Source organism: Rhinoderma darwinii, chromosome 10 (genome assembly GCF_050947455.1).
Source record: "Rhinoderma darwinii isolate aRhiDar2 chromosome 10, aRhiDar2.hap1, whole genome shotgun sequence".
Classification (NCBI taxonomy): domain Eukaryota; kingdom Metazoa; phylum Chordata; class Amphibia; order Anura; family Rhinodermatidae; genus Rhinoderma; species Rhinoderma darwinii.
Window position 1 is genome coordinate 82799318 of NC_134696.1, and position 25312 is coordinate 82824629.

The 25312-nt window shown below is 43.1% G+C and overlaps 1 protein-coding gene across 1 annotated transcript in view; it reads left to right on the forward strand.

Annotated features, from left to right (window-relative positions):
• Positions 1 to 13456, forward strand: part of CENATAC (centrosomal AT-AC splicing factor) — a 32843-nt gene extending 19387 nt beyond the window's left edge. The window contains exons 6-11 of the mRNA XM_075840123.1: positions 3063 to 3124; positions 5297 to 5408; positions 7046 to 7073; positions 8989 to 9075; positions 10434 to 10566; positions 13194 to 13456. Coding sequence (XP_075696238.1) covers positions 3063 to 3124; positions 5297 to 5408; positions 7046 to 7073; positions 8989 to 9075; positions 10434 to 10566; positions 13194 to 13257 — 486 coding nt within the window. The 3' untranslated portion in view covers positions 13258 to 13456. The remainder of the gene's footprint in view (positions 1 to 3062; positions 3125 to 5296; positions 5409 to 7045; positions 7074 to 8988; positions 9076 to 10433; positions 10567 to 13193) is intronic.
• The last annotated feature ends 11856 nt before the right edge of the window (positions 13457 to 25312 follow it).

Below are 25312 nucleotides of genomic sequence, written 5' to 3' on the forward strand. Positions count from 1 at the left end.
TTCCATGTGCTGGTCACTAGAGGAGCAATTCCCAAAATTGCAGCATTGCAATGTGGTAAAGCAACATCATTGCTTTATGCTGCAAATTTGGTGTAGACACACACTCTCTAGTGTCCTCACACAATCCCCCCTCCGTTATCCTGGCTAGTGCCAGGAGAAGGATGTGGTTGAATCTACTAATCCTCCTACACTGTGCATTTGCTCAGAAAATGGCGGCACACAGTGTAGGAGGATTAGATACAGTGATAATACACACTTCACATACACAAACATAACTTACCTGCTCCTGCCGCCGCTGCTGCCTCCGATCGTCTTCGCTGCCTGGAACATATGGACGGAAGCCGCGACCGGAAGTAGTCCTCTTACTGTCTGGCCGCGGCTTCCGGTCCACATGAAAATGGCGCCGGATGTCGCTCTGCTGAAGACCTTCCTTTTGGACTGTGTGGGACCGGCGCATGCGCCCACACAGACGGCGTACACTATATAGTGAATGGAACGGCTCCCGTTCGCATTCTCCATGGGGATGTATGTGCCGTGTTCCATCTCTGTGTATGTGTCGTTAATCGACACATACAGAGATGAAAAAAAAAATGGCAGCCCCCATAGAGAAGTAAAAGAAAGAAAAAAGTACAACACAAATAAATAAAATTTATTTTAATAACATACTAAAAGCAAATTTATATTAAAAATTTTTGTTTTTGCGACACCTTCCCTTTAAGAACTAGTCTTCCCCATGGTGATCACACCAACTCAAAGATCCTCCTGAAACACACCTTGTAATTGTAGTGTGTGTGTGTCCCCTAATTCACACGACCACGTTCGGTCCATGATATACGGTCTGCATGTCGGCCGCGTTTCCTGGACCGAACACCGTTCAGGCAGCTGGGCTCCTAGCATCATAGTTATGTATGACGCCGGGTGTCCCTGCCTCCCCGCGGGACTACTGTCCCGTGCTAAAAACATGATTACGGGACAGTTTTGCCGCAGCGAGGAAGGGACACCCGGCATCGTACATAACTATGATGCTAGGAGCCCAGCTCCCTGAACGGTGTTCGGTCCAGGAAATGCGGCCGACATGCAGACGATATATCATGGACCGAACGCACTCGTTTGAATTAGGCCTGCGGTTGATTTTTCTTTAGTTGTGGATCTGTCCGCTGAATATGCTTTCCATTGTAAGGGAAGCATATTAGAGCTACAGGTCCTTACTCCTAGTAGCTAAGGCCTCATGCACACGACAGCGTTCGGTTCGTGATATACGGACCGCGTGTCGGCTGCGTTTTCTGGAACGAACACAGTTCAGGGAGCCGGACTCCTAGCATCATAGTTATGTATGATGCGAAGTGTCCCTGCCACCCTGCGCTACCACTGCCACGTACTAAAAACACTGTAGGGTTTAGTTAATTAGAGCAGGGGTCATGTGAATGGAGGCTGAAACTATAAAATAAAGTCATATGTGAGTTTTCTATCTACAGTATTGTTTATACCACCTCAATTATAAACTGGGCCAAAAAAGTTTTTGCAGTTTAAGCCAAACGCAGAAGTGGATATAAAATGGAAGAGCTACATTAGGCTCTGTTCAGAGTTTTTTTTTACGCGGAAACCACACCAAAAAACGTACGAAAACACATTGATTTCAATGGGAGGTGTTTTTGGGGGGGGGGTTCGCGAGCAGAAAAAAAACTGGTTTTTGATTTGCGGCCGCAAAAAAACGTTTGGGTGCATGGAACCTTAGTCCTTTTGTGCTTTGCCTTAAATTTGGAGCCACTCCTGTGTTTGAGTAAAAAAAACAGTCGCAGAAATGGCATTTGTGGTTCCAGTCTAAAGAAACACCCCGGTCACGTTCAGATGTGGCAAATTTGCAGATTCCACCACTGAAAATAAATGACGGTACAAATTTTGAAAACTCTGCTCACATGTAATGGAAAAAAATCTCTGCAGATTTCAGGAAATACTGCGAATTGTCACGTTTACAGCCTGCCTATTATGCAGCTTGCCGCAGATTTAAAAATCCTCAAGTCATGAAATAAATAAGTTTTCTGAGAAATTTCCCGTCTTTCCTGAACTTTGCTTAAACCTAGAAATGAAAGGTAGAAGTAAACAGAAGAAATGCTTACCTACACGGTTTGTCAGTCTGCAGGATTTTCTGCAGCTCTTGAAACGGTGTTGTACAAAATCTTTCCGAGAACACGTGTTAAGGACATATTACGGGCCAATGATCGGGCAAACGCTCGTTCATCAGCTGATTGTATAGTTTATGCAGCAATAAATATTATCGTTGTAGGCAGCACATCTCCCGGTGTAAACAGGAAGATGTGCTGCCAACATGATGGTAATGTATGGGGACGAACTATCGGAGTAACGAGTGCTCGCCTCCATACATTACCAATCATTTCTACTAGTGAATGGAGCAAACGAGCGCCGGACAAAGAGCTGTCTTGTTGATTGGTGCTCGTTTCATGTACAATATTGGCCAGTATAAGGGTATGTTCTCACTGAGTTTTTTTGCCGTTTGCGGCATTTTTCGCTCGCACCTATTGAGCGCCATGGGCAAAAACACTGCAATACACGGTTTCTCTGCCTCCCATTGATGTCAATGGGAGATCAGAGGCGTAAACGCCCGTAGATGGGGCATGTAGCTTCTTTTTCCCGCGAGACGGTTTTTCCGCTCGTGGGGAAAAAAAACGCCTCCGTCTCCCATTGAAATCAATGGGAGGCATTTTTTGGCGCGTTTTCCCAAGTCAAAAACCTCTGTAAACTGACCCTTAAAGGACCCTTAATTTCCTTATATCTCAGACGCCTGGGATGGGTGCAGATATGGTGATGGGTCTCAGTGTTCCTGGTCTCCTATTGTAGACTAAAAGACAAGTGAATGCAGGAGCCTTCCTCTACTGATCAGCCAGACAAATAGTTATGAGGAGGAGGGGGAAATGGCTAGAACGTTACATATAGTTGAATGTTTCATGTATTTCTCACAGCTTTGATTTAAATATGATTGAAATGTTCTACCCAATATATTTAATAAATTGAGAAAATGTTAATAATTCCTGAATAATACCCAGCCTGAAACACCGCTTACTGGAGAGGACGAAGAATGGAGCGACACTGTACAGGTCCCAGGCAGGTAAGGAGAATTATCCTAATCAACCCCGTTTTTTATAAATCTAAATTGTTTGATTTAAAAAGACCCATTAGGAGTGGATCCTAAACTGAGGGCGAGTGTCTTTCCTTTTGGGATCCAGTCCCAGTTTTCGCTAGAAGTTAAAAAAAATAAATAAATAAGAACTGCAATGTGTAAACATGGCCTGATGCAATTTTTTCATTTTGATATTTCTGTATTCACTAAGGCCTCATTCACACGGCAGGGTTTCCCAGCCGGGTGCCGGCCGTTCATAAATCGGCCGGCACCCGACTGCATTAGGAATAATAGACCCCTAATGGGGCTATTGACACCGATAGGGCATGCTCTATCTTCGCCCGGGTACCCGGCTCCCATAGAAGTCTATGGGGCCGGGTAATACACGGCCATCACCGGGATGTGTCCCGAATGATGGCCGGGTTTTCCAGAGCCTGCGCTCTATCTCCTCCTCCTCACAGCGCAGAGTGCATGTGAGGAGGAGGAGGAGGAGTTGATGCCATTCTGACGAATGGCATCGCTGTACACGGTGTGGCAGGGCCGGGGTGTACAGCAGGTGGAAGGGAGCGCTGTGCTGGCTCCCTTCCCCTGCTTGAAAAGCACCCTGGCCCGGCGACACCTTCGATGGCGCCGCTAGCAGCTGCTGCGGCTGCTACTACTGCAGCGACGCCACTATAGCAGAGCAGGGAGGTATCTCCCCGCTCTGCTATGTGCTAGCCGCACTTTAGCTCCTTGAAGGAGCGGAATCCCTGTGTGTTCGGGGATTCCGCTCCTGGACAGAGCGCTTGATGTCTCTGTCCATATCTGGGCAGTGACATCAGGGGAAACTCCTGAAGCGGAATCCCCGAACACATGGGGATTCCCCTTCAGGAGTTGCCGCTGATGTCACTGTCCGGATCTGCCCGGCCCGGCACGGATGCAAAACTTAATGCAAACCGGCCGGGCAAAATGGCCGATTTTACCGGCCGACACTCGGGCTCGGGAACGACCCGGTCGTGTGAATCCCGCCTAAGCCCTCAAAGACCAGATCTTTGGGACTGCCCAGTGTTGAGTAGACTGAGTGCATTACAGTGTTCATATTCTCGACATGCTCTGTAAAACCTAAGCCCGGTAATGTCTGTAGCCACGAAGCACACTGCACCTCCTGTACCAGCAACGTGGCTGCCATGATATCAATCTTCAGTTTAGGAATGGTTTCTATTATTGTGCACAATAAGGGTAGTCCATTACAAACTTGGGGCAAGGGCCCCATAGGACAGTAGTGACGTGATGGTGTTGAGGGGGAAACTGCTGGTAACCTGCAAAAAAAAGTTTTCCCTATAACACCGGGCAGCCATTAACATGCAATTTGACAACTACGCTGAACAGTATGCCGACTCAGTTTTCAACTGAATCGTGACCGCGTCCATCCATTCACACACACAAACACACACACACACACCCACGTCCGCCCCCCCCCCCCCTGTGAGTCCTTACTCTTTCTTTCAGAATATTTATTCCTCATAGTAAACCATATAATGTGTGTGAACACTGCTTACCAAGGCATATGCTCCATCTTTCATTGGGTATCTTCCAGCTCATTGCACGAGATGCGTATCCGCAGTGTAATACAGTACCAGCATAGTCAATGAGATTCCAGGAAATCTCATGTACACGCAGCGGTATCTTTCTGTACGTAAATTGACCTGTGTTGCGGATTTTAAGATCGGCAGCATGTCAACTTATACTGCGTTTCCGCTTGCAAATTGTGTCTGCCTAATACTATGGAAAAACACACCAAAACCTGCAGCGTGAAAATGCACCGATTTCAGCTTCAAAATGTAAATACCGCACCAAAATCTTGCGATGTGGTGCAGTCTTCACTTGAAAATTTCCTGCTGTTTTGGCGCGTATTTTCCGCAGCAACATGGGCATGTAGCCTCAGGCTGATGATTGAGGTTGGACAAGATGCTTGTTATACACCTGCCGTTTGTGGGTCACGGTTACAAAAGTTAGAAGCAATCCCTCCTAAAGTTTGAACTCCATTGAAAGCCTCTTGTTATCTGACAAAGCTCGTAGTAAATGTGGTGTCAACTTATTTAGCTAAGACTGACATTGCAAGATTTATTTATTTTTTTATATATTTTTCTTGGCCTATTTATAAAAATTGTCTGTTTCTAGCGTAACATCACTTTCAGACTTTGAAAAACCTGGTCCAAGCAACCAGCGGACTCTTCCAAATGAAACCTCCGCCATGGCAGATGTGCCACCTCTCACCTTTATTGGTCAGCAGGTGATGTATAATTTTTTTTTTATTTATTTTTTTACACATTTTAAGATTTTTCGCATTCCAATTGTAAAATGGTACTCCAATGTGATGCAATAATTGATGGAATATTGGTAAGTTAGCATTATATTGGAACGTATGGCTATAATGATGGCCTGTCTATTCTATTAGAATATATAAACTCGTTTCCTATTGCGGTTTAAGAAGTTCTTTATGTATGATAGTGACGTTTTATGTATAGAGCATTTTAAATTCTCCTGTGAAAGGTAAATGCTGAATGTCTTAATGCAAGAATACAGAAAGGTGTATTAAAAAGGCATACTTATTATACAGTTTTTATAGGCTATCCATATATGTATTTTTTTTGATAGTCCCTAAACTTCAGAAACAAAAAATAATAATCTTGTAGGCCGAAAAATGACTCCTACAACTCCTGATCCCCCTCCGCTGTAACGTCAGAAGGGGCCAGGGCTGATCGCAGTAGGTAGCGTTTTATAAGGATTGTTTCATGTACCATTTTTAAAAAGTAACCGGCTTCTCTCACCCCCGGTGATCTGCTACTATGGTCAGGCGAGCCACGGCAGCCTTACATTTCCTCTGCAGCAGCCGGGGATAAATGACTGTTCACATAATGCATGGAGACGCCAGGTCTGACAGAGAAGGACCCGCTCTTACTGTGCGTCTCTCTGTTCTGACACACAGGGGGGTTCCTTTTAGGACTTGTGGATGTCAGAGTAGGGTCACCCACCAAGAGGGTAATGGGGGGGGGGGGTGGTAGCAATGTAGTTGTTGTTGTTGTTGTTGTTTTATGTTCAGTCTATGGTATATATAAAATAACATTTTAACTTTGTTATGTCATTTTGAATGCAGCAATCAGAAATATACATTTATTACACTGAGGCAACGTATTGGGCCCTTTCATAGGCAGGGCCTAATAGGCACATATACATGACAGACCTGGGTGCCTTTGTTAGGCCACCTGCTGCCATTACATTGGCACCCTGCAATCCTGTCAGAGGCACAAATCCTTCCCTCCTATTCTCTCCTTAGGTGCCGCCGTTGTTATTGTCAACATGGCCTCGAAGGGGCTAAACAGCCATGATCAGAGTCCTCTGATCCTGTCCGTTACGGGAAACGCCGGTTGCTGAGGGAACGGGCACACCACCTGTTCCCGCATCATCACCATGACGTACTAGTACGGCAGCTCATGGGAATGACCCGCTTATCCCGACAATGTACTGTAAGTCATGGTGCGGGAAGGGGTTAAACCAATATGGCCGCCATAGTGAATGACTACCTGGAAACCGAAGATATCAGTTGCTTGGAGAGTCCAGCCTCTTCCATTGATTTAAATGATATTGTACATGTATTGGCGCATGCGAGAGGAATCAGTTACCTTCTAAGACTGATCGGCAGCTAGGGATGGCAATCATGCGTGAGTGGACGCCATATCACAAGCCTCACTAAACAACCTTTGCTTATTCTGCCAGCCTTCTGTACTGTATATGTCACTGTGCACAGCAATTGAAACCTTTTCTGCACCACCAAAAACTGGTGGTATGGTACAGGGTGCACGTAGCGGTGACTATTCTGGTGTAATTCACTGTATAATAATGTTACTGTTTCTTTAATTGTCTCCATAGATGTCTGACCAGGGCAATGTTCACACAGGTGAGAAATAAAATCTCTACGTTATGGGATCATGGAAAATATGGGTACATGCTTTTGTGGGCAGTCATCACTGCATTAGCTTACACATTTCAATGGGTACTGGAAAGCTTTGTATTTGATTTTCCAGGATGAAATGTGTAGAATATTCTGTATTGTTCTTGAGGGTATGTGCACACGATAGCAGGCATTTATGTCTGAAAAGACAGACTGTTTTCAGGAGAAAACAGCTGCCTCGTTTCAGACGTAAATGCTCCTCCTCGCATTTTGCGAGGCGTCATTGACGGCCGTAATTTAGAGCTGTGCTTCATTGAATTCAATGAAGAACGGCTCAAATTACGTCTGAAAGAAGTGTCCTGCACTTCTTTTGACGAGGCTGTATTTTTAAGCGTGACAGGTCGCCTGCACAGTACGTCGGCAAACCCATTCAAGTGAATGGGCAGATGTTTGCCGACGTATTGTAGCCCAATTTTCAGACGTAAAACGAGGCATAATACGCCTCGTTTACGTCTGAAAATAGGTCGTGTGAACCCAGCCTGAAGGTATTCCTGTCAGAATTCTGTTTTATATTGGATAGATTTCAAACTACCTCCGACTACTACTATCGAGACAAAACTTATACACATTAATTAGGTGGTGCCCACTGTACTACACACTAGCAAGATTTATTGTTCTATGATGGCTGTATTTTTTTTTTTCTTTAACCCCTTCATCCACCAGGATGTGCTGGTACATCCTGGTGCAGTGGAAGAAGTATGGAGCGCGCTCCATACACTGCAGGTGTCAGCTGTGTTTTACAGCTGACACCCGGGACTAACAGCCGGGAACGGAGATCGTGCTGTTTCTGGCAGTTTAAACCCTCAAATCCTGCGATTAATTGTGACCGCAGCATCTGAGGCATTAGAAAGAGGGAAGTGGGCCCCCGCAATGCAATGGGGGGGGGGGGGGTTGCCAATGGTTTTCGTGGCAGCCCGGTGGCCTAATGAAGGCCCCCAGGACTGACATCACTCTGCCTCTGGTAAGCCCTGCCTGTAAAAATGACACTGGTTCAAGTCGCCTAGGGGGGACTAATAAAATGTGTAAAGAGAAGGAAAAAAAGTGAAATATCTAGTCGTGAAAAAAACAAAAAAATATTAAGTTAAAAGAAAAACTTCCCATCTTTCCTCCTACAGTAATGTAAAAAGTAAAAAAAATGGTATCGCTGCGTCCGTATAAAGTCTGAACTATCACAATATAGCGTTATTTAACATGCTCGATGAATGGCGTAAAAAATTGAAAGCACCAAATACGCTGTTTTTTTACCACTTAATCGACAGAAAAATAACGTTTTCTCAGAATTTGGCGAAACAAAATAAATTTAATTTTTTACACTTAGTTTTTTTCCTTGTAAAATATAGAAAAAACTATATATATTTGGTATCGCCGTAATTGCATTGACCCGCAGAATAAGGTTAACATGTTTTAATTGCACAGTGAATTCTGCAAAAATGAAGCGCAAAAAACAACGGAGGAATCACCGTTTTTATTTCATTTTCTACCCCACGAATAATTTTTTCAGTTTCCTAGTACATTATATGGCACAATAAATGGCGCTATGAAAAACTACAACTCGTCCCGCAAAAATCAAGCCCTCATAGTACTATATCGACGGAAAAATGAAAACTTTATGACTTTTTGGAAGGTGGGGAGGAGAAAATGAAAATCTGAAAGTTGCTTACGACGCGGAGGGGTTAAATGCTACCAATAGAAACTACAACTCCTCCCGCAAAAAATAAGCCCTCACAGCAATGGAAAAATAAAAACGTTCTAGCTCTTGGAAGGCGGGGAGTGAAAAACGAAAATCAAAAATCAGGAAATGTCTGTCTTTGTTTAGAACACCTGGTAAAGGATTGTTTTAATATCTATGATGTAAATTTAGGTGCCCTTCCTCCCTGGATGTTACCTGATGAAGACACTGGAAATCCTCAGAATATTGGGCCATCGATCGAGGACTTTTTGAAACACAGTAAGGATGTTCTCTCTTGCCAGTGGCTTATAATATAGACCGACACCTTGATAACAATACATATTATAAAACATATAACCGCCACTTATGCGTGCCACCGCTACAGGAGCACAGGGCAAGGAACGAGAAGAGAGAGCCATTTTTATATTTCTTTACCTTCGGATATCGGGTTATGGCTTCACTTGAGTATATTTCTTACAGCAATACAAAAGTTTCTAGATGTCCTTTTAGAGTACCAGTATTTCTTAAGCATTATAATTTTCTAGTAGTAGTATTCTTTACCCAACCTGATCTATCCGGGGGATTTGAGGTCATCTATTTCTGAGCTATACTATAGGCTCTATTACTCCGGACGATTTTGGCCCGTGCAGCAAAGGTTGATCAATGAGACAGCTCGTTGATCGCCACTCATTTGCTCCTGTCACAAGGAGCTATGCCTGGGGATGAGCGGTCGTTACGCCAATCGCTCGTCCCCATACATTATTATCTTGTCGGCAGCGCGTCTCCCTGATTATTTTTTTTTAGACCGATAAGCTCCGCAGATGATTGAGCGTTTGCGCGGTCATCTGCTGATCGCTGCCCTCTTTACACAGGGTGATTATCAGCAACGAGCGCTATGAACGATCGTTTGCCCAATAATTGCCCAGTGTAAAACCCCCTTTAGTCTTGCTATAAGCATAAAGTAATCTGTAAACCATTTTATTTAGATCTCCTAATATACGTACAATAGGATTCTCCGGTATGTCACACCCATAAATATCACCTGTTATTTCAAGTAAATGTCTTCAAAATAGTTGTAAGTGCCTATGCGTGATAGCTGCATCTGGTGCAGAACATCTTGGAAATTCTGAGGTAGACCTATTCAAGGCCTGGGTCATCTCCTCAATGTGTAATATAATCTATGCAGCATAAAAATCACCTTGTCCCTAAAACTAGTGAGGTATTTATTATAAATTGTGCACATTTAGTAACCCCAATATCAATCTCCCACTTTCCTTTACTTCTAAACCGAACACCCAAATGAACCCTTTAATTCAGTCTATGAAATAGTGCAGTTAGTTTACCACTCTCCTTTCTACCTTGCCAATAAAAGATCTTTTTTTATTTTTTTATACACATGTAGCTTCACTTTTAATTTGTAGGTATCCAAATGGTAGATATCTCACATTATCAATGTATTTCTGCAAAGATTTCAATTGGCCATCCCAGTACCCTCTCATACCTTTTTTGTATTTTTAACATCTGAAAACCCACCTAATTCGGGAAATTGCTTATTCTACTTCTCCGTACTTTAATAAGCTTGCACAGTGCATTCCAACAGGAGGGTCAGTAATTTGCTCCATCTTCTGTTTTAACAGAGGAGAAGATGACATTGAAGAAGCTTCCTCCAAATAGAGTGGGGGCCAATTTCGATCACAATGCACCAACTGATGAAGGCTGGCTTCCATCTTTTGGCAGGGTGTGGAACAGTGGCAGGAGATGGCAGTCGAGGTGAGTAGGTCTGAAGGGCCATGAAACTCCCACGTTGAAAAAAAAATAAAATATATATGAGCGTGCTTTTATATTCATCCAAAAAAAAAACCTCAATAGTCCCTCCTGGCACTGGGCATGTCTGAAAGTAATACAGGAATGGTGAAAACCAGGATGTGAATCTGACCAGAGTGTAGTATAGTGGATGACTAAGCTGGTCGCAGCATAAAGATCCTGGGTTGGCACCTGTTGCTTGGCAATGGCCTAAACAAACTTGGTGCCACACTGCAGATACCGTGCTTGCAAAGAAAATGTAAAAGAACCCAATTCAATTAATAATTCAAATGGGAAACAATTTGACAACCAGTTTTTTACTCCTCTCTGCTTTATCCAGTGCATATATGTGGGCAATCCGCTTTGAAAGAACTGCCCCTTACAAATATATCCACATGTAAGTTATATATTTTTTTTTTTTCAGGAAATGTAATGAAGAAAATAAATGCACATGGCTTGAATACTGCAACATACCATATTTTTCAGACTGTAAGGGTATGTTCACACGGCCTATTTACGGACGTAATTCGGGCGTTTTTGCCCCGAATTACGTCTGAAAATAGCGCCTCAATAGCGCTGACAAACATCTGCCCATTGAAAGCAATGGGCAGACGTTTGTCTGTTCACACGAGGCGTAAATTTACGCGCCGCTGTCAAATGACGGCGCGTAAATAGACGCCCGCGTCAAAGAAGTGACCTGTCACTTCTTTGGCCGTAATTGGAGCCGTTATTCATTGACTCCAATGAATAGCAGCGCTAATTACGGCCGTAATAGACGCGGCGTTCAAGCGCCTGCACATGCCGGTACGGCTGAAATTACGGGGATGTTTTCAGGCTGAAACATCCCCGTAATTTCAGCCGTAACGGACGCCCTCGTGTGAACATACCCTAAGACGCATTTTGTTAGCAAAAATAAATCTTGCTAAAGAATCCCTGCGTCTTATAGTCAGCAGTCAAGGGGCCCGGTTGCGCCAGACCCCCTGACCACTTCCTTAACCCCTTCCCGACCCGTGATGTGCCGGCACGTAATGGAGCGAGGAGGGGGGTGATGTTTGGAAAGGGCTCATGCGCTGAGCCCCCTCGATACACTACTGGTGTCCGCTGTGTTTTACAACTTTATTTTTTTGATCCACTTAGGAGACTTGAAGACCTGCAGCACTGATCGCTGCTATAATACGTTACACTACCCACGTAGAATAATGTATTCCAACTGTCATTGTACTCAGTAGAGGAGAAAAAAACAACACAAAGCACACACAGCGCATCAAATGATATAGGAAAAAAGCCACAGATGTGGCAAATGTAATATTAGATATTGTTTTATTTAAGACTCGTTTCGAGGCCGGACCGGCCATATAGCGTTTGTATTTTACCTGATGAAGAGGCCGATCCAGTCTCTAAACGCATTGTAATATCAGATATTGTTTTATTTACATTTGCTTGTTTTAAATCCTCACTACTCAAGAAGGGTTTTACCATTTAGCATCGTCAGGGAAAATCCATTTTCTTCTTAAACTGTCTTTTTGACACTGACCGGAAGCCTACCAGGACAAGACGGAGGCTGGTCCTCAAAAGGCTTCTGTACATGGAATTAAACTAAAATGAAATGGAAAAAAGAACACGGCGCCACATAGTGCAAAGTAAAAGCCAGGTAGAACAAGGGACCACAATTGATGTGACAATTACGCTCACCTTGAATAGTGGACACCGATAAGTGTCATAAAGGCATGGAAAGCTGCAGCCAGGTCCAAAACACAGCCAAACGAAGTTTGTTGTCAGTTGAGGGAATGGTTAAAATACAAAAAATAGGACCAACGGCGCTGCTATATAGAAGTGAGCAATATGAAGACTTAGGCAAACATCTAAATAAAGGACTTTGTCACAGGCTACGCGTTTCAACCCCTAGTAGAACTAATGAAATGTGTAAAAAAAAAAAAAAATTATAAAAAAAAGTTCTATTTTCAGGAGTGTGTGTGTATGTATGTGTGTGTGTGTGTGTGTGTGTGTATATATATATATATATATATATATATATATATATATATATATATAAACCCCCCCCCCCTTGTCCGATCTTTTTTCTTATATATATATATATATATATATGTATATATTATAATTTATTTTTTTTCCCCCACTCAGTGTAAAAAAAGAAAATAAATTTGTATTGCTGCATCTGTAAAATTTGAACTATTACTATATACCATTATTTAACTTGCACGGTGAACGACTTAAAATAAACATCAGAATGGTTGTTTTTTGGTCACCTTGGCACTAAAAAAATTTTTTAATAAAAAGTGATCAAAAAATCGTATGTGCCAATGAAAACTGCTTGTCCCACAAAAAATAAGCCCCCACGCTGCTCAATCGATGAAAAAATATAAAATCTAAAAGTTATGGCCCTCAGAATTTGGTGAAACAGCAAATTATTATTTAACGAAAAGTTTTTTCTTTGTAAAAGTAGTAAAATATGAAATAATTTTCCCCTATTTTCTGTTGTCTAAAACCTGGGTGCATCCTCTAGTCAGGTGCGTCTTATAGTCTGAAGAATACGGTATACCGTGCCTAAAATGCTCATTCCTGTTTTCTTGCAGACACCAATACAGAAATGAAGTGGAAGAGACCGGTGCAAAAAGAAAAAGGACTAAACGCACATGAACTTTTTGTCCATATCTGTAAAGTGAATTAATAGTATATTTATGCTGTAAATATTTGATTGCTTCACTTGGACTTTTCTTTTTTGTAAAATCTTCTTCATGGAACACTAACAAACTAAAAGTCTGGAGGTTGTCTGCATTCGTATAATGTTTCGGAGACCGGTAAAAGGAATTCTGAAGTTTAAACTTCAGCCCTGTAATTGGTGTCTTGGTTTTAGCTTATTGTGCTCATGTCCCTTCTGCCGCACCTCGGCTCCTATCCACTTCTGCTTTTGATGCATGATTGTGCAACTACAATTACCATAGACGCACACGTGTGGCCAGCTTTCCATTTTTATTTTTTTCTTGGATGCAGCTTGGTTTGAAGTTGAGGGACTCACTATTCTCCGGATAGGTAGAGACCTCTGGGACCCTCACCTAACAGACATTTATGGCATATCACATGGATACCAGCATTGGAATCTGAAGGACTCCTTCCTTTTAGCTGATTTGTCCTGTATTTGAACCACAAAGCAGTAGAAACCAGCTAAGTACAGATAACCCCCAATATGCCCAGCATTGTTCATGTGGGAGCAGGGCACATGAAATCAGTGTGGTGCAGCTGCGGGTCCCTTGAGTGAGTGCATTTTTGCTGTACAGTCCAGCAATATTGAGTGCTAGTTGATATTGCCTGAGGTATCAAGGACATATAGGGTTTCAGAGCTTTTTGGGAACTCAAATTTGGGGGACAAACAATACTCCTTTTTATTAAAGTTTTCAAAACCTAAACGTACACAATGATATAATTCAAGAGGCGTAACATAATCCTCTACTAAATGAAAATGTCAGAGTATTCAGTAAGAGAGGTTATACCACTGTGCGAATAACAAATTCTATCACCTAGAGAATCCCAACTGCCCCCCCACCCATCTTACTACCTGTAAAGTACAGCAATGTATCATACCAAGGAAATAGGCGTTCACCAATGTAGTAGGCTCTGTCACCAGATTATAAGTGCCCTATCTCCTATATAATCTGATCGGCGCTGTAATGTAGATAACAACAGTGGTTTTTATTTTGAAAAACGATCGTTTTTGAGCAAGTTGAGCAATTTTAGATTTATGCTAAATAGTTTCTTAATGCCCAACTGGGTGTGTTTTTACTTTTGACAAAGTCCCCAAGAAACTTTACTGAAGTGTCGGGAGTGTGAATAGGCATCGCATCCTTGCTGGAAGTGATGTCTATTCACTCAAGACACTTCAGTGAAGTTAATGTGTGTGTCTATATGTCACAGCACAGCGTGATCTCGTGAGATCAGGCTGTGCTGTGAATACGAATGGAGATAAGTGTATGACTGATTGGTCAGCGTCATACACTTCTCTTTACAACGCCCACTTGGTCAAAAGTTAAAACACGCCCAGTTGTCTATTAAGAAACTAATTCGCATAAATCTAAAATTGCTCATAACTTGCTAAAAAAAAGATTGTTTTTCAAAATAAAAATCACTTATCTACATTACAGCACCGATCAGATTAGGTAGGGGATAGGGCATTTATAATCTGGTGACCGAGCCTTTTTAAGCCAATCCAAGTGAAATAGGTGGTTCACCTTTTGATAAAACTATATATGGTAGACTTTGAAAGGCTAGTTTGTTCAGTTTGACTAAATACTGAAAATAGCCCATTCAGGACTCCAATCAAAAGATTTGAAATTGTTAAAGATTATTTTTGACAGAGGACCACAATAATAGAGTTTGCAGACACTCCTGAAAAATGTCAATTACGTCATTTGCATCGAGCACAAGAGTAAACTTCAGGTGGAAACCTTTTAGACTGTAGTGGGGGGGGGGGGGGTAATATAGGCTCCGTGAAAGATCATAAGAGCTGTGTCCTTACAGGACTGGCTTTATTTAAAGAGCACCTTTCCATACATGTGCAGCATGTAAAAACACTGAGAACAAAGGAGTCATAAACTATTAGGATAAATTTGCCAATGGCATAGAAAAATAAACTTTATTAGAACAGTACAAATTACATGCAATTTAAAATTAGACTACAAAATCCAAGACCTGTACACCTCCCAAGTGGCAAAAGTGAACACATGGGAAACACCTCTTATAAATGCAGCTCCGGGAAGGAGGAGGTCGTTATACCAGATAAGCTAGGGCTCAAGCAAACATTATCAATTCAAGGTGATTGAATATCAATAAAGGCAAAACAACGCCAGAATATGAAATGTAAATAAAATTGTGTCATATATTCATCCAGACTCATAGTAGCATTAAAGGTAAATGGTTATATGCTGGACTCCAAAAAAAGGCAACGAATTGTTTGCATAAGCCCACATCAAGCAAGACATATCTTCCCAGCAAGTAGAGCCGCTAGAGGAAAGGCAGGTAGAAAAGGTATAAGGTAAAACCTATAGTACTACTAACCCATATAGTTCCTGTGGTTCAGTGACTTCCCGAGTACGGAGGGACCCCGACGCGCGTTTCGCGTGGATGGCTTTTTCAGAGGGGTATACGTGCAGCATGTAATAGGCAGGGCTTCACAAACACTGTCTCATTGTAAAGGATTTGCCAGACACCGCTTCTGTGTCGATGCGTGTGGTTAATCAGTCTGCAGCTGCTCCCAGGTCTGAGAGTGACTCGATCTGCTACCCCTCAGGCTGGTAGGCTGAGGAGTGGGAGAACCTCACAGCCTGGCCAGACGGAGCTAGCTCCCGCCCTCGGTCTATTTATTCCTTCATTTCCTGCTCCTCCTTTGCCTGTGATTCTGTCCTGTTTCCTGGCTCTGCTGTCCTGCTAGTACTATTAACCTCTGCTTCAAATTGACCCTGGCTTTACTGACTACGCTCCTGCTCTCGTTTGGTACCTTGTACACTCCTGGTTTAACACTACTCTTGTTGCTCACGGTGTTGCCGTGGGCAAATGCCCCGTTTCCCTTAGCTTCTTTGTACCCTTGTCTGTTTGTTGTGCACGTATTGAGCGTAGGGACTGTCGCCCAGTTGTACGCCGTCGCTTAGGATGGGCCGTGCAAGTAGGCAGGGACTGAGTGGTGGGTAGATTAGGGCTCACTTGTCTGTCTCCCTACCTCATCATTACACTCATGTAAAATTATTTATTTAGCTTCCTCCGTTATTTATATATTGGTGCTGTTTGGTGCCCGATATGTAAATAAGCCACTGAACGGTCAATGGTTAGTGTCTATCCAACTAAATGGCAAGGGGGCTGTGTTAGTGCATTATGTGTGGTTTATTGTGAGCTCTCAGCAGAGAGGAATGCATTCTGTAATCCGCTACCACAGGTCGTGTCTCCAGCATATGCACAATCGGATGAGTCGAAGGTGCAGCCATCAGACAAAGTGTCCTCGTTGTCCAGTCGGCACAACCACCACCATCACTCGGCTAGAGTGCAGACCAAGCACATATAATTATCTCCCACACTGTTCTCATCCCGGCTGTGGTAGACCATAGTTGGGCAATACACATAATAGTACAAAAGACACTACTCACACTTTGGTAAAGTTTCTGTGAATGACAGCACAGTGTGATCTCGTGAGATCTCGCTGTGCTGTGTAAGTCCCCAAGAAACTTGACTGAAGTGTCAGGGAGTGTGAATAGACATCGCGTCCTGGCTGGAGGTGATGTCTATTCACTCTCAAGACACTTCGGTAACGTTAATGTGGGAGTATGTGACTGCACAGGGTGATCTTGCGAGTACTGCTAAAAATAAATGGAGAGAAGTGTATGACACTGATTGGTCAGCGTCATACACTTCTCTTCACAACGCCCAGTTGGCTTTTAAGAAACGAATTAGCATAAATCTAAAATTGTGCATAACTTGCTCAAAATTTATCGTTTTTCAAAATAAAAACCACTGTTATCTACATTACAGCGCCGATCACATTATGTAGGAGATGGGGCACTAATAATCTGGTGACAGAGCCTCTTTAAAGAGAACCTTTCCCCTCACCATACATGTACAGCATGTAATGGGGAGGGCTGCGCAAACCCTGGGACACTACCTCCCATCGTTATTTAGATATCTGTGCCGTTATATTTGGCGCCCGATATTTAACCCCCTGAACAGTCAACGGGTTTTGTACTGTCAAGCGGGCGTGTTACTATGGCTGTGACACTGTCTAATCACATATGGGCAGTGCTACAGCATGCGAGAGTGTGCGATTGCAGTCATTTCATCCAGGCAAGGGGGCGTGTCTCCGCTACGGACAGAGCTGTGGAGAGCTCTCATCTCCAGCTCTTGCAAGAGATCTGTCTTGTATTGTCTGCCGAACTGGCAAGGGGGCGTGTCCCTGCTACGGACAGTACAAGTGCTCCCCAGCTCTTACACTGTCCGTAGCAGAGACGCCCCCTTGCCAGTTGGTCAGACAAAGTACAAGACTGATCTCTTACAAGAGCTGAGAGCTCTGTCCGTAGCAGTGACACGCCCCCTTGCCTATTCGGATGAAAAGACTGCAATCGCACACTCATGCTGTGGCACTGTCCATATCTGATTGGACAGTGTCACAGCCATAGTAACACGCCCCCTTGACAGTATACGCCCCTTTGACTGTTCCGGGGGTTGTTTAAATATCGGGTGGCAAATATAAATAACGGTGGGAGGTAGAAAAAAAAAATGGAAAGTGCCTCCGGGTTTGTGCAGCCCTCCCCATTACATGCTGCACATGTATGGGGAGGTGAAAGGTTATCTTTAATGAGAGTTGAGGCCAGCGCATTGAGGAGTTTCCTGTGATTACCTGATTTTGTGGACTGTGCTGTCCCTGCATGGAAGGGCGACCTGGTCGGTCAGCATTGGATACAATAAATCCTGTGGGAGTTGCACTGTCTTCATGGCTCTGTTGTATTAAGCTAATGAATCCCATTACGGGCGTTATACGCCTTCGATCTGACAGCTACGGACAGTGTCAGGGCAGCTTGCGCTGTGTTCCCTCCTGTGAGAAAACGAAACACACGCACGCACGCGCGCGCGTCTCTTCTACTTCTCCTCGTCTCTTCTACTTCTTCTCGTCTCTTCTACTTCTTCTCCTCGTCTCTTCTACTTCTCTTCTACTTCTACTTCTTCTCCTCGTCTCTTCTACTTCTTCTCCTCGTCTCTTCTACTTCTTCTCCTCGTCTCTTCTACTTCTACTTCTTCTCCTCGTCTCTTCTACTTCTACTTCTTCTCCTCGTCTCTTCTACTTCTCCTCGTCTCTTCTACTCCTCCTTGTCGAGGGTATTGTCGGGAGTGGCCGCTCTCTGCAGAACCGCCGGTCTGTGTGTGTTCTCGCGGGAGGGAACACAGTGCAAGCCGCCCCGACACTAATAATTTTACGTGAGACAGTGTATGTGAAGCCCTGCCTATTACATGCTGCACTCAGCTGCAGATGTATGGGCAGGTGAAAGGTTCTCTTTAACCCCTTCCCGCTCAGCGACGTAATAATCCGTGGCGCTAACTGTATCGTTAGCGCTCAGCGACGGACTATTACGTCGCGCGAGTAACGGCCATTTCGGCCGTCCTCCCGACACATGCAGGAGCTGTGACAGCTGCTGTCTCGTACAGCAGCTGTCACAGCTCCTACAGTGGGGACCGATCGCTGTGTCTCCGCTGATTAACCCCTTAAAAGCCGTGTTCAATAGTGATCACGGCTTTTTAGGGGTTAAGCTACCATCGCCGGCCTGCTACACGATAGTGGCTGGCGATGGTAACGATGGCAACCGGACACCAAACAATGGCGTCCGGCTCAGCCATCGACGGAAGCTAGCTATGCTTGCTGTCAGTGAGTAGCTGACAGCTCTAATACGCTGCACTACGCATGTAGTGCAGTGTATTAGAATAACGATCAGGGCCTCCTGCCCCCAAGTCCCCTAGTGGGACAAAGTAATAAAGTAAAAAAAAGAACGCTGTAAAAGAAAATAATAATAAACCGTACCAGAATCACAATTGTTTGGTCACTTCACCTCCCAAAAAATGGAATAAAAAGAGATCAAAAAGTCGCATGTACCGAAAAATGGTACTGATCGAAACTACAGTTCGTTACGCAAAAAATAAGTCCTCGCACGGCTCTCTTGATGGAAAAATAAAAACGTTATGGCTTTTAGAATAAGGTAACAAAAAGTATTTTATTGTGCAAACGCCATAAGACATAAAAAAAAACTATAAACATCTGGTATCGCCGTAATCGTATCGCCCCGCAGAATAAAGTGAATGTGTCATTTATAGCGCACGGTGAACGCTGTAAAAAAAATAGAATAAAAAAACAATAGTAGAATTGCTGTTTTTTAGTCACCACGCCAACTAAAAATAGAATAAAAACTGATCAAAAAGTCACATGCACCCCATGAAAACTGCAATGAATTCCTCAAGGGGTCTAGTTTTCAAGTTGGGGGTCACTTTTGGGGGTTTTCCACTGTTTTGGCACCACAAGACCTCTTCAAACCGGACATGGTGCCTAATAAAAAGGAGGCCTCAAAATCCACTAGGTGCTCCTTTGCTTCTGAGGCCGGTGCTTCAGTCCATTACCGCACTAGGGCCACATGTGGGATATTTCTCAAAACTGCAGAATCTGGGCAATACGTATTGAGTTGCGTTTCTCTGGTAAAACCTTTTGTGTTATAAAAAAAATGGTATAAAGAGGATTTTCGGAAGAAAAAAAAATGTACATTTCACCTCTACTTTGCTCTAAATTCCTGTGAAACACCTAAAGGGTTCATAAACTTTCTAAATGCTGTTGTGAATACTTTGAGGGGTCTAGTTTCTAAAATGGCGTGTTTCATAGGGGTTTCTAATATATAGGTCCATCAAAGCAACTTCGGAACTGAACTAGAACCTAAAAAAATAAATAAATTAGGCAATACTTCGCTTCTTACATTATACTGATAATGAGCTGTGCCCACCCCGAGATGACCCCAGTTTTGACCGTTTGTATAAACGGAGACCCCTATTAGACCGTTTCAGTGCCCGGTTTTCCCAAGCATACACCCCCGAGAAGTGTATTTCTATTGATGAGTCCTTGGTGGATTTTAAAGGGAGGGTTCAATTCCGCGAGTACCGGCCGGGTAAGAAGGCAAGGTATTGGGTGAAGATGTATGAGCTGTGCGAGAGTGCATCAGGGTATACCTACAGGTTTAGGATATATGAAGGGAAGGACACCAGTATTCAGCCCCCAAAATGCCCCCCCTTACTGGGAGTTAATGCAAAAATTGTGTGGGATTTGGTGCACCCACTGCTGGACCAGGGTTACCACCTCTACCTGGATAATTTTTATACCGGCATCCCACTCTTCAACTGCGTCGCTTCCAGTCCTGTGGCATGCGGCACTGCTAGAAGAAATCTGAGAGGCCTCCCTAAGACTCTGCAGGGCAAACAAGAAGGGGTGAGCGCAGGGCACATTCTAGCAGCAACATATTGTGTGTCAAGGACAAGAGAGATGTCACACCAGTACCCATGTACCTGTACGAGGTACCAGTACAGAGACCCCCAAACCAGACTGCATCCTTTACTACAATAGGTACATGGTAGGGGTGGACTTGTCAGATCAAGTCCTGAAGCCCTACAGCGCCATGCGGTGTGGTATAAGAAGCTGGCCGTGCACATCATACAGATGGCATTGTACAATGTGTACGTGCTACGTCGATGTACAGGCCAGAGGGGAACTTTCCTGGAATTTCAAGAGGTGGTTATCAAGAACCTAATCTTTAGGTACCAGGAAGGGGGGGGGCACCCAGTACTTCTGGAAGCGGGGCCACACACATCGTACCAGGGCAACACTTTCCAGGAGAAGTTCCCCAAACTGGCAAGAAGGGAAAAAGTCAAAAGAGGTGCAAAGTCTGCTATAAGAGGGGGATAAGGAAGGACACAATATATCAATGTAACGCGTGTCCCGAAAAACCAGAGCTCTGTATGAAAGAGTGTTTTAAATTTATCATACATCCCTTGATTTATAATTTACCCCAATTCTACTTACCCTGATGTACTCCGCACAGCTTATCCCCCCTTATCTTTCCCTGGCGAGCCCTGCTGTGTGCCCAAGCAGCTGATAACAGCCACATTGAGGGTATTGCCATACCCGGGAGAACCCACATTACAGTTTATGGGGTGTATCTCTCCGGTCAAAATGCTCACTACACCTCTAGATGAATGCCATAAGGGTGTAGTTTTTAAAACGGGGTCACTTTTTGCGGGTTTCAACTGTACTGGTACCTCAGGTGCTTCTGCACACATGACTTCGCACCAGAAAATCCCCAGTAGGCCAAATGGTGGTCCTTTCGTTCTGAGCCCTCCCATGGGCCCAAACGGCAGTTTATCACCACAAACGGGGTATTGCTGCACTCAGGACAAATTGTGCAACATAATGGGGTATTTTATTTCTTGTGAAAATAAGAAATTTTCAGCCAAAACTACATATTATTGGAAAAAATTAATTTTGTTTTAATTCCCAGCCCAATTCAAATAAGTTCTGTGAAAAAACTATGGGGCCAAAATGGTCACAACACCCATAAATGAATTCCTTGAGGGGTGTAGTTTCCAAAATGGGGTAACTTCTGGTGGGTTTCCATTGCTTTGATACCTCTGGGGCTCTGCAAATGCGACATGGCACCCGAAAACCAATCCAGCAAAATCTGGACTCCAAAGAACAAATAGCGCTCTTTTCCTTCTGAGCCCTCCCATGAGCCCAAATGGCAGTTTATCACCACAAATGTGGTATTGCCGCACTCAGGACAAATTGGGCAACAAAATGTAGTATTTTATTTCTTGTGAAAATAAGAATTTTTGATAAAAAATGACATCTTATTGGGAAAAATGTAATTTTTTTCATTTCACAGCCCAATTCAAATAGGTGCTGTGAAAAAACTGTGCAGTCAAAATTGTAACAACAACCATATTTGAATTCCTTGAGGGGTGTAGTTTCCAAAATGGGGTCACTTCTGGTGGGTTTCCATTGCGTTGATACCTCTGGGGCTCTGCAAATGCAACATGGCACCCGAAAACCAATCCAGCAAAATCTGGACTCCAACAAACACATAGCGCTCCTTTCATTCTGAGCCCTCCTATGGGCCCAAACGGCAGTTTATCACCACAAATGGGGTATTGCCGTACTAAGGACAAATTGGGCAATAAAATGGGGTATTTTGTTCCCTGTGAAAATAAGACATTTTGATCACAAATGACATCTTATTGGAAAAAATGAAATTTTTTTAATTTCACAGCCCAATTGAAATAGGTGCTGTGAAAAAACTGTGCGGTCAAAATTGTAACAACAACCATAAATGAATTCCTTGAGGGGTGTAGTTTCCAAAATGGGGTCACTATTGGGGGATTCCTACTGTTTTGGCACCTCAACACCTCTTCAAACCTGGCATGCTGCCTAAAATATATTCTAATAAAAAAGAGGCCTCAGAATGCACTAGGTGCTTCTTTGCTTCTAGGGCTTGTGTTTTAGTCCATGAGTGCACTAGAGCTACATGTGGGACATTTCTAAAAACTGCAGAATCTGGACAATATATATTTAGTAGTGTTTCTCTGGTAAAACGTTCTGTGTTACAGAAATTTTTTTTAATAAAATTGAAATTCAGCAAGAAAAATGAAATTTGCAAATTTCACCTCCACTTTGCTTTAATTCTTGTGAAATGCCTGAAGGGTTAAAAAACATTCTAAATGCTGTTTTGAATACTTTGAGGGGTCTATTTTTTAAAATGGGGTGTTATATCAGGGTTTCTAATACATAGGCCCCTCAAAGCCTCTTCAGAACTGAAGAAGTACCTTAAAAAAAAGGCTTTTGAAATTTTCTTAAAAATATGAGAAATTGCTGTTTAGGTTCTAAGCCTTGTAACGTCCAAGAAAAATAAAATAATGTTCAAAAAACCAATGCCAATCTAAAGTAGACATATGGGAAATGTGAACTAGTAACTATTTTGGGTGGTATAACCGTCTGTTTTACAAGCAGATGCATTTAAATTCTGAAAAATGCTATTTTTTCAAAATTTTCTCTAAATTTTGCAATTTTTCACCAATAAACACTGAATATATCGACCAAAGTTTACCACATACATGAAGCCCAATGTGTCACGAGAAAACAATCTCAGAATCGCTTGGATAGGTTTAAGCATTCCGACGTTATTACCACATAAAGGGAAATATGTCAGATTTGAAAAATGGGCTCTGAGCCTTAAAGAGGCTCTGTCACCAGATTTTGCAACCCCTATCTGCTATTGCAGCAGATCGGCGCTGCAATGTAGATTACAGTAACGTTTTTATTTTTAAAAAACGAGCATTTTTGGCCAAGTTATGACCATTTTCGTATTTATGCAAATGAGGCTTGCAAAAGTACAACTGGGCGTGTTTACAGTAAAAGTACAACTGGGCGTGTATTATGTGCGTACATCGGGGCGTGTTTACTACTTTTACTAGCTGGGCGTTCTGATGAGAAGTATCATCCACTTCTCTTCAGAACGCCCAGCTTCTGGCAGTGCAGATCTGTGACGTCACTCACAGGTCCTGCATCGTGTCGGCACCAGAGGCTACAGTTGATTCTGCAGAAGCATCAGCATTTGCAGGTAAGTAGCTACATCGACTTACCTGCAAACGCCGATGCTGCTGCAGAATCATCTGTAGCCTCTGGTGCCGATGTGTCCTCGCTCGTCTGACACGATGCAGGACCTGTGAGTGACGTCACAGCGTGATCTCTCGAGAACACGCTGTGTCTGCACTGCCAGAAGCTGGGCGTTGTGAAGAGAAGTGGATGATACTTCTATACACAACGCCCAGCTAGTAAAAGTATTAAACACGCCCCGATGTACGCATATAATACACGCCCAGTTGTACTTTTATTTTTCAACACGCCCAGTTGTACTTTTGCAAGCCTCATTTGCATAAATACGAAAATGGTCATAACTTGGCCAAAAATGCTCGTTTTTAAAAAATAAAAACGTTACTGTAATCTACATTGCAGCGCCTACCTGCTGCAATAGCAGATAGGGGTTGCAAAATCTGGTGACAGAGCCTCTTTAACTGGTTGCCGACACAGGACGAGTATGCTCGTCCTGAGCAGCGAGCACTTCGCGCATTAGGACGAGCATACTCGTCCTGTGTGACAGCCGTCTGTGCCGTCTCTGTGTGTGCGATCGAGAGCGGGGCAACGGCTGTAATACATAGCCACGGCCCCGCTCTGACAGCGGAGAGGAGAGAAACATCTTCTCTCCGCTGTTAACCCTTTGAATGCTGCGATGACAGCTGATCGCGGCGTTCAAAGAGGGGGGACTGCACATTGATCGCGTCACAGAAGATAACTGTGACGCGATCAAAGCCCACAACTCATATGGCCAGACAGCCCAGGGTCCAGTGAATGACCCCAGGGCTGTCTGAACATATTTCCTGTTGTTAGGGCATACTGAGGTCTGCCCTAACAACTGCCTGTGTAAGATCAGTAACAGGCTAATGTACTGGCATATAGATCTATGCCAGTACATTACAGTTACAAAATAAAAATCAAAATGATAAATCCCTTTATGGGATTAAAAAAAAAAGTTAAATGAATGTAAAAAAAAAATAATGGTAAATAAATAAATAAAAAGTAAATAAAATACACAGAAACACACATTTTTTATAATAAATCAACTTTTTAAAATATAAGTCCCAAAACATAAAATAATATAGACATATTTGGTATCACCACGACCGTAACAGCCTGTACAACAAATATATAACATTATTTATGATGATCGGTGTATGGTGTAAAAAAAAAAATATTAAAACTGCTGCACAACTGCTTTTTTTCTGCATTTGAATCTAATTAAAAATTGATAGAAATTAAACGATAATGTATTTGTACCAAAAAATGGTACGTACATAAAGTACAACTCGTCCCGCAAAAAACAAAGTCTCATACAACTACGTCGTACAAAAAATAAAAGCGTTATGAGCGTCGGGATGCAAAGAGGGAAATTTAAAAAAAATTGCTCTGTCCTCAAGGCTAAAATTGGCCGTGTCCTTAAGGGGTTAAGGCCCAAACTAGGCTGCGTCCTTAAGGGGTTAAATGAACAGTAGCTTCTAAAATATCTTTTGTTGTATAACCCGAGAG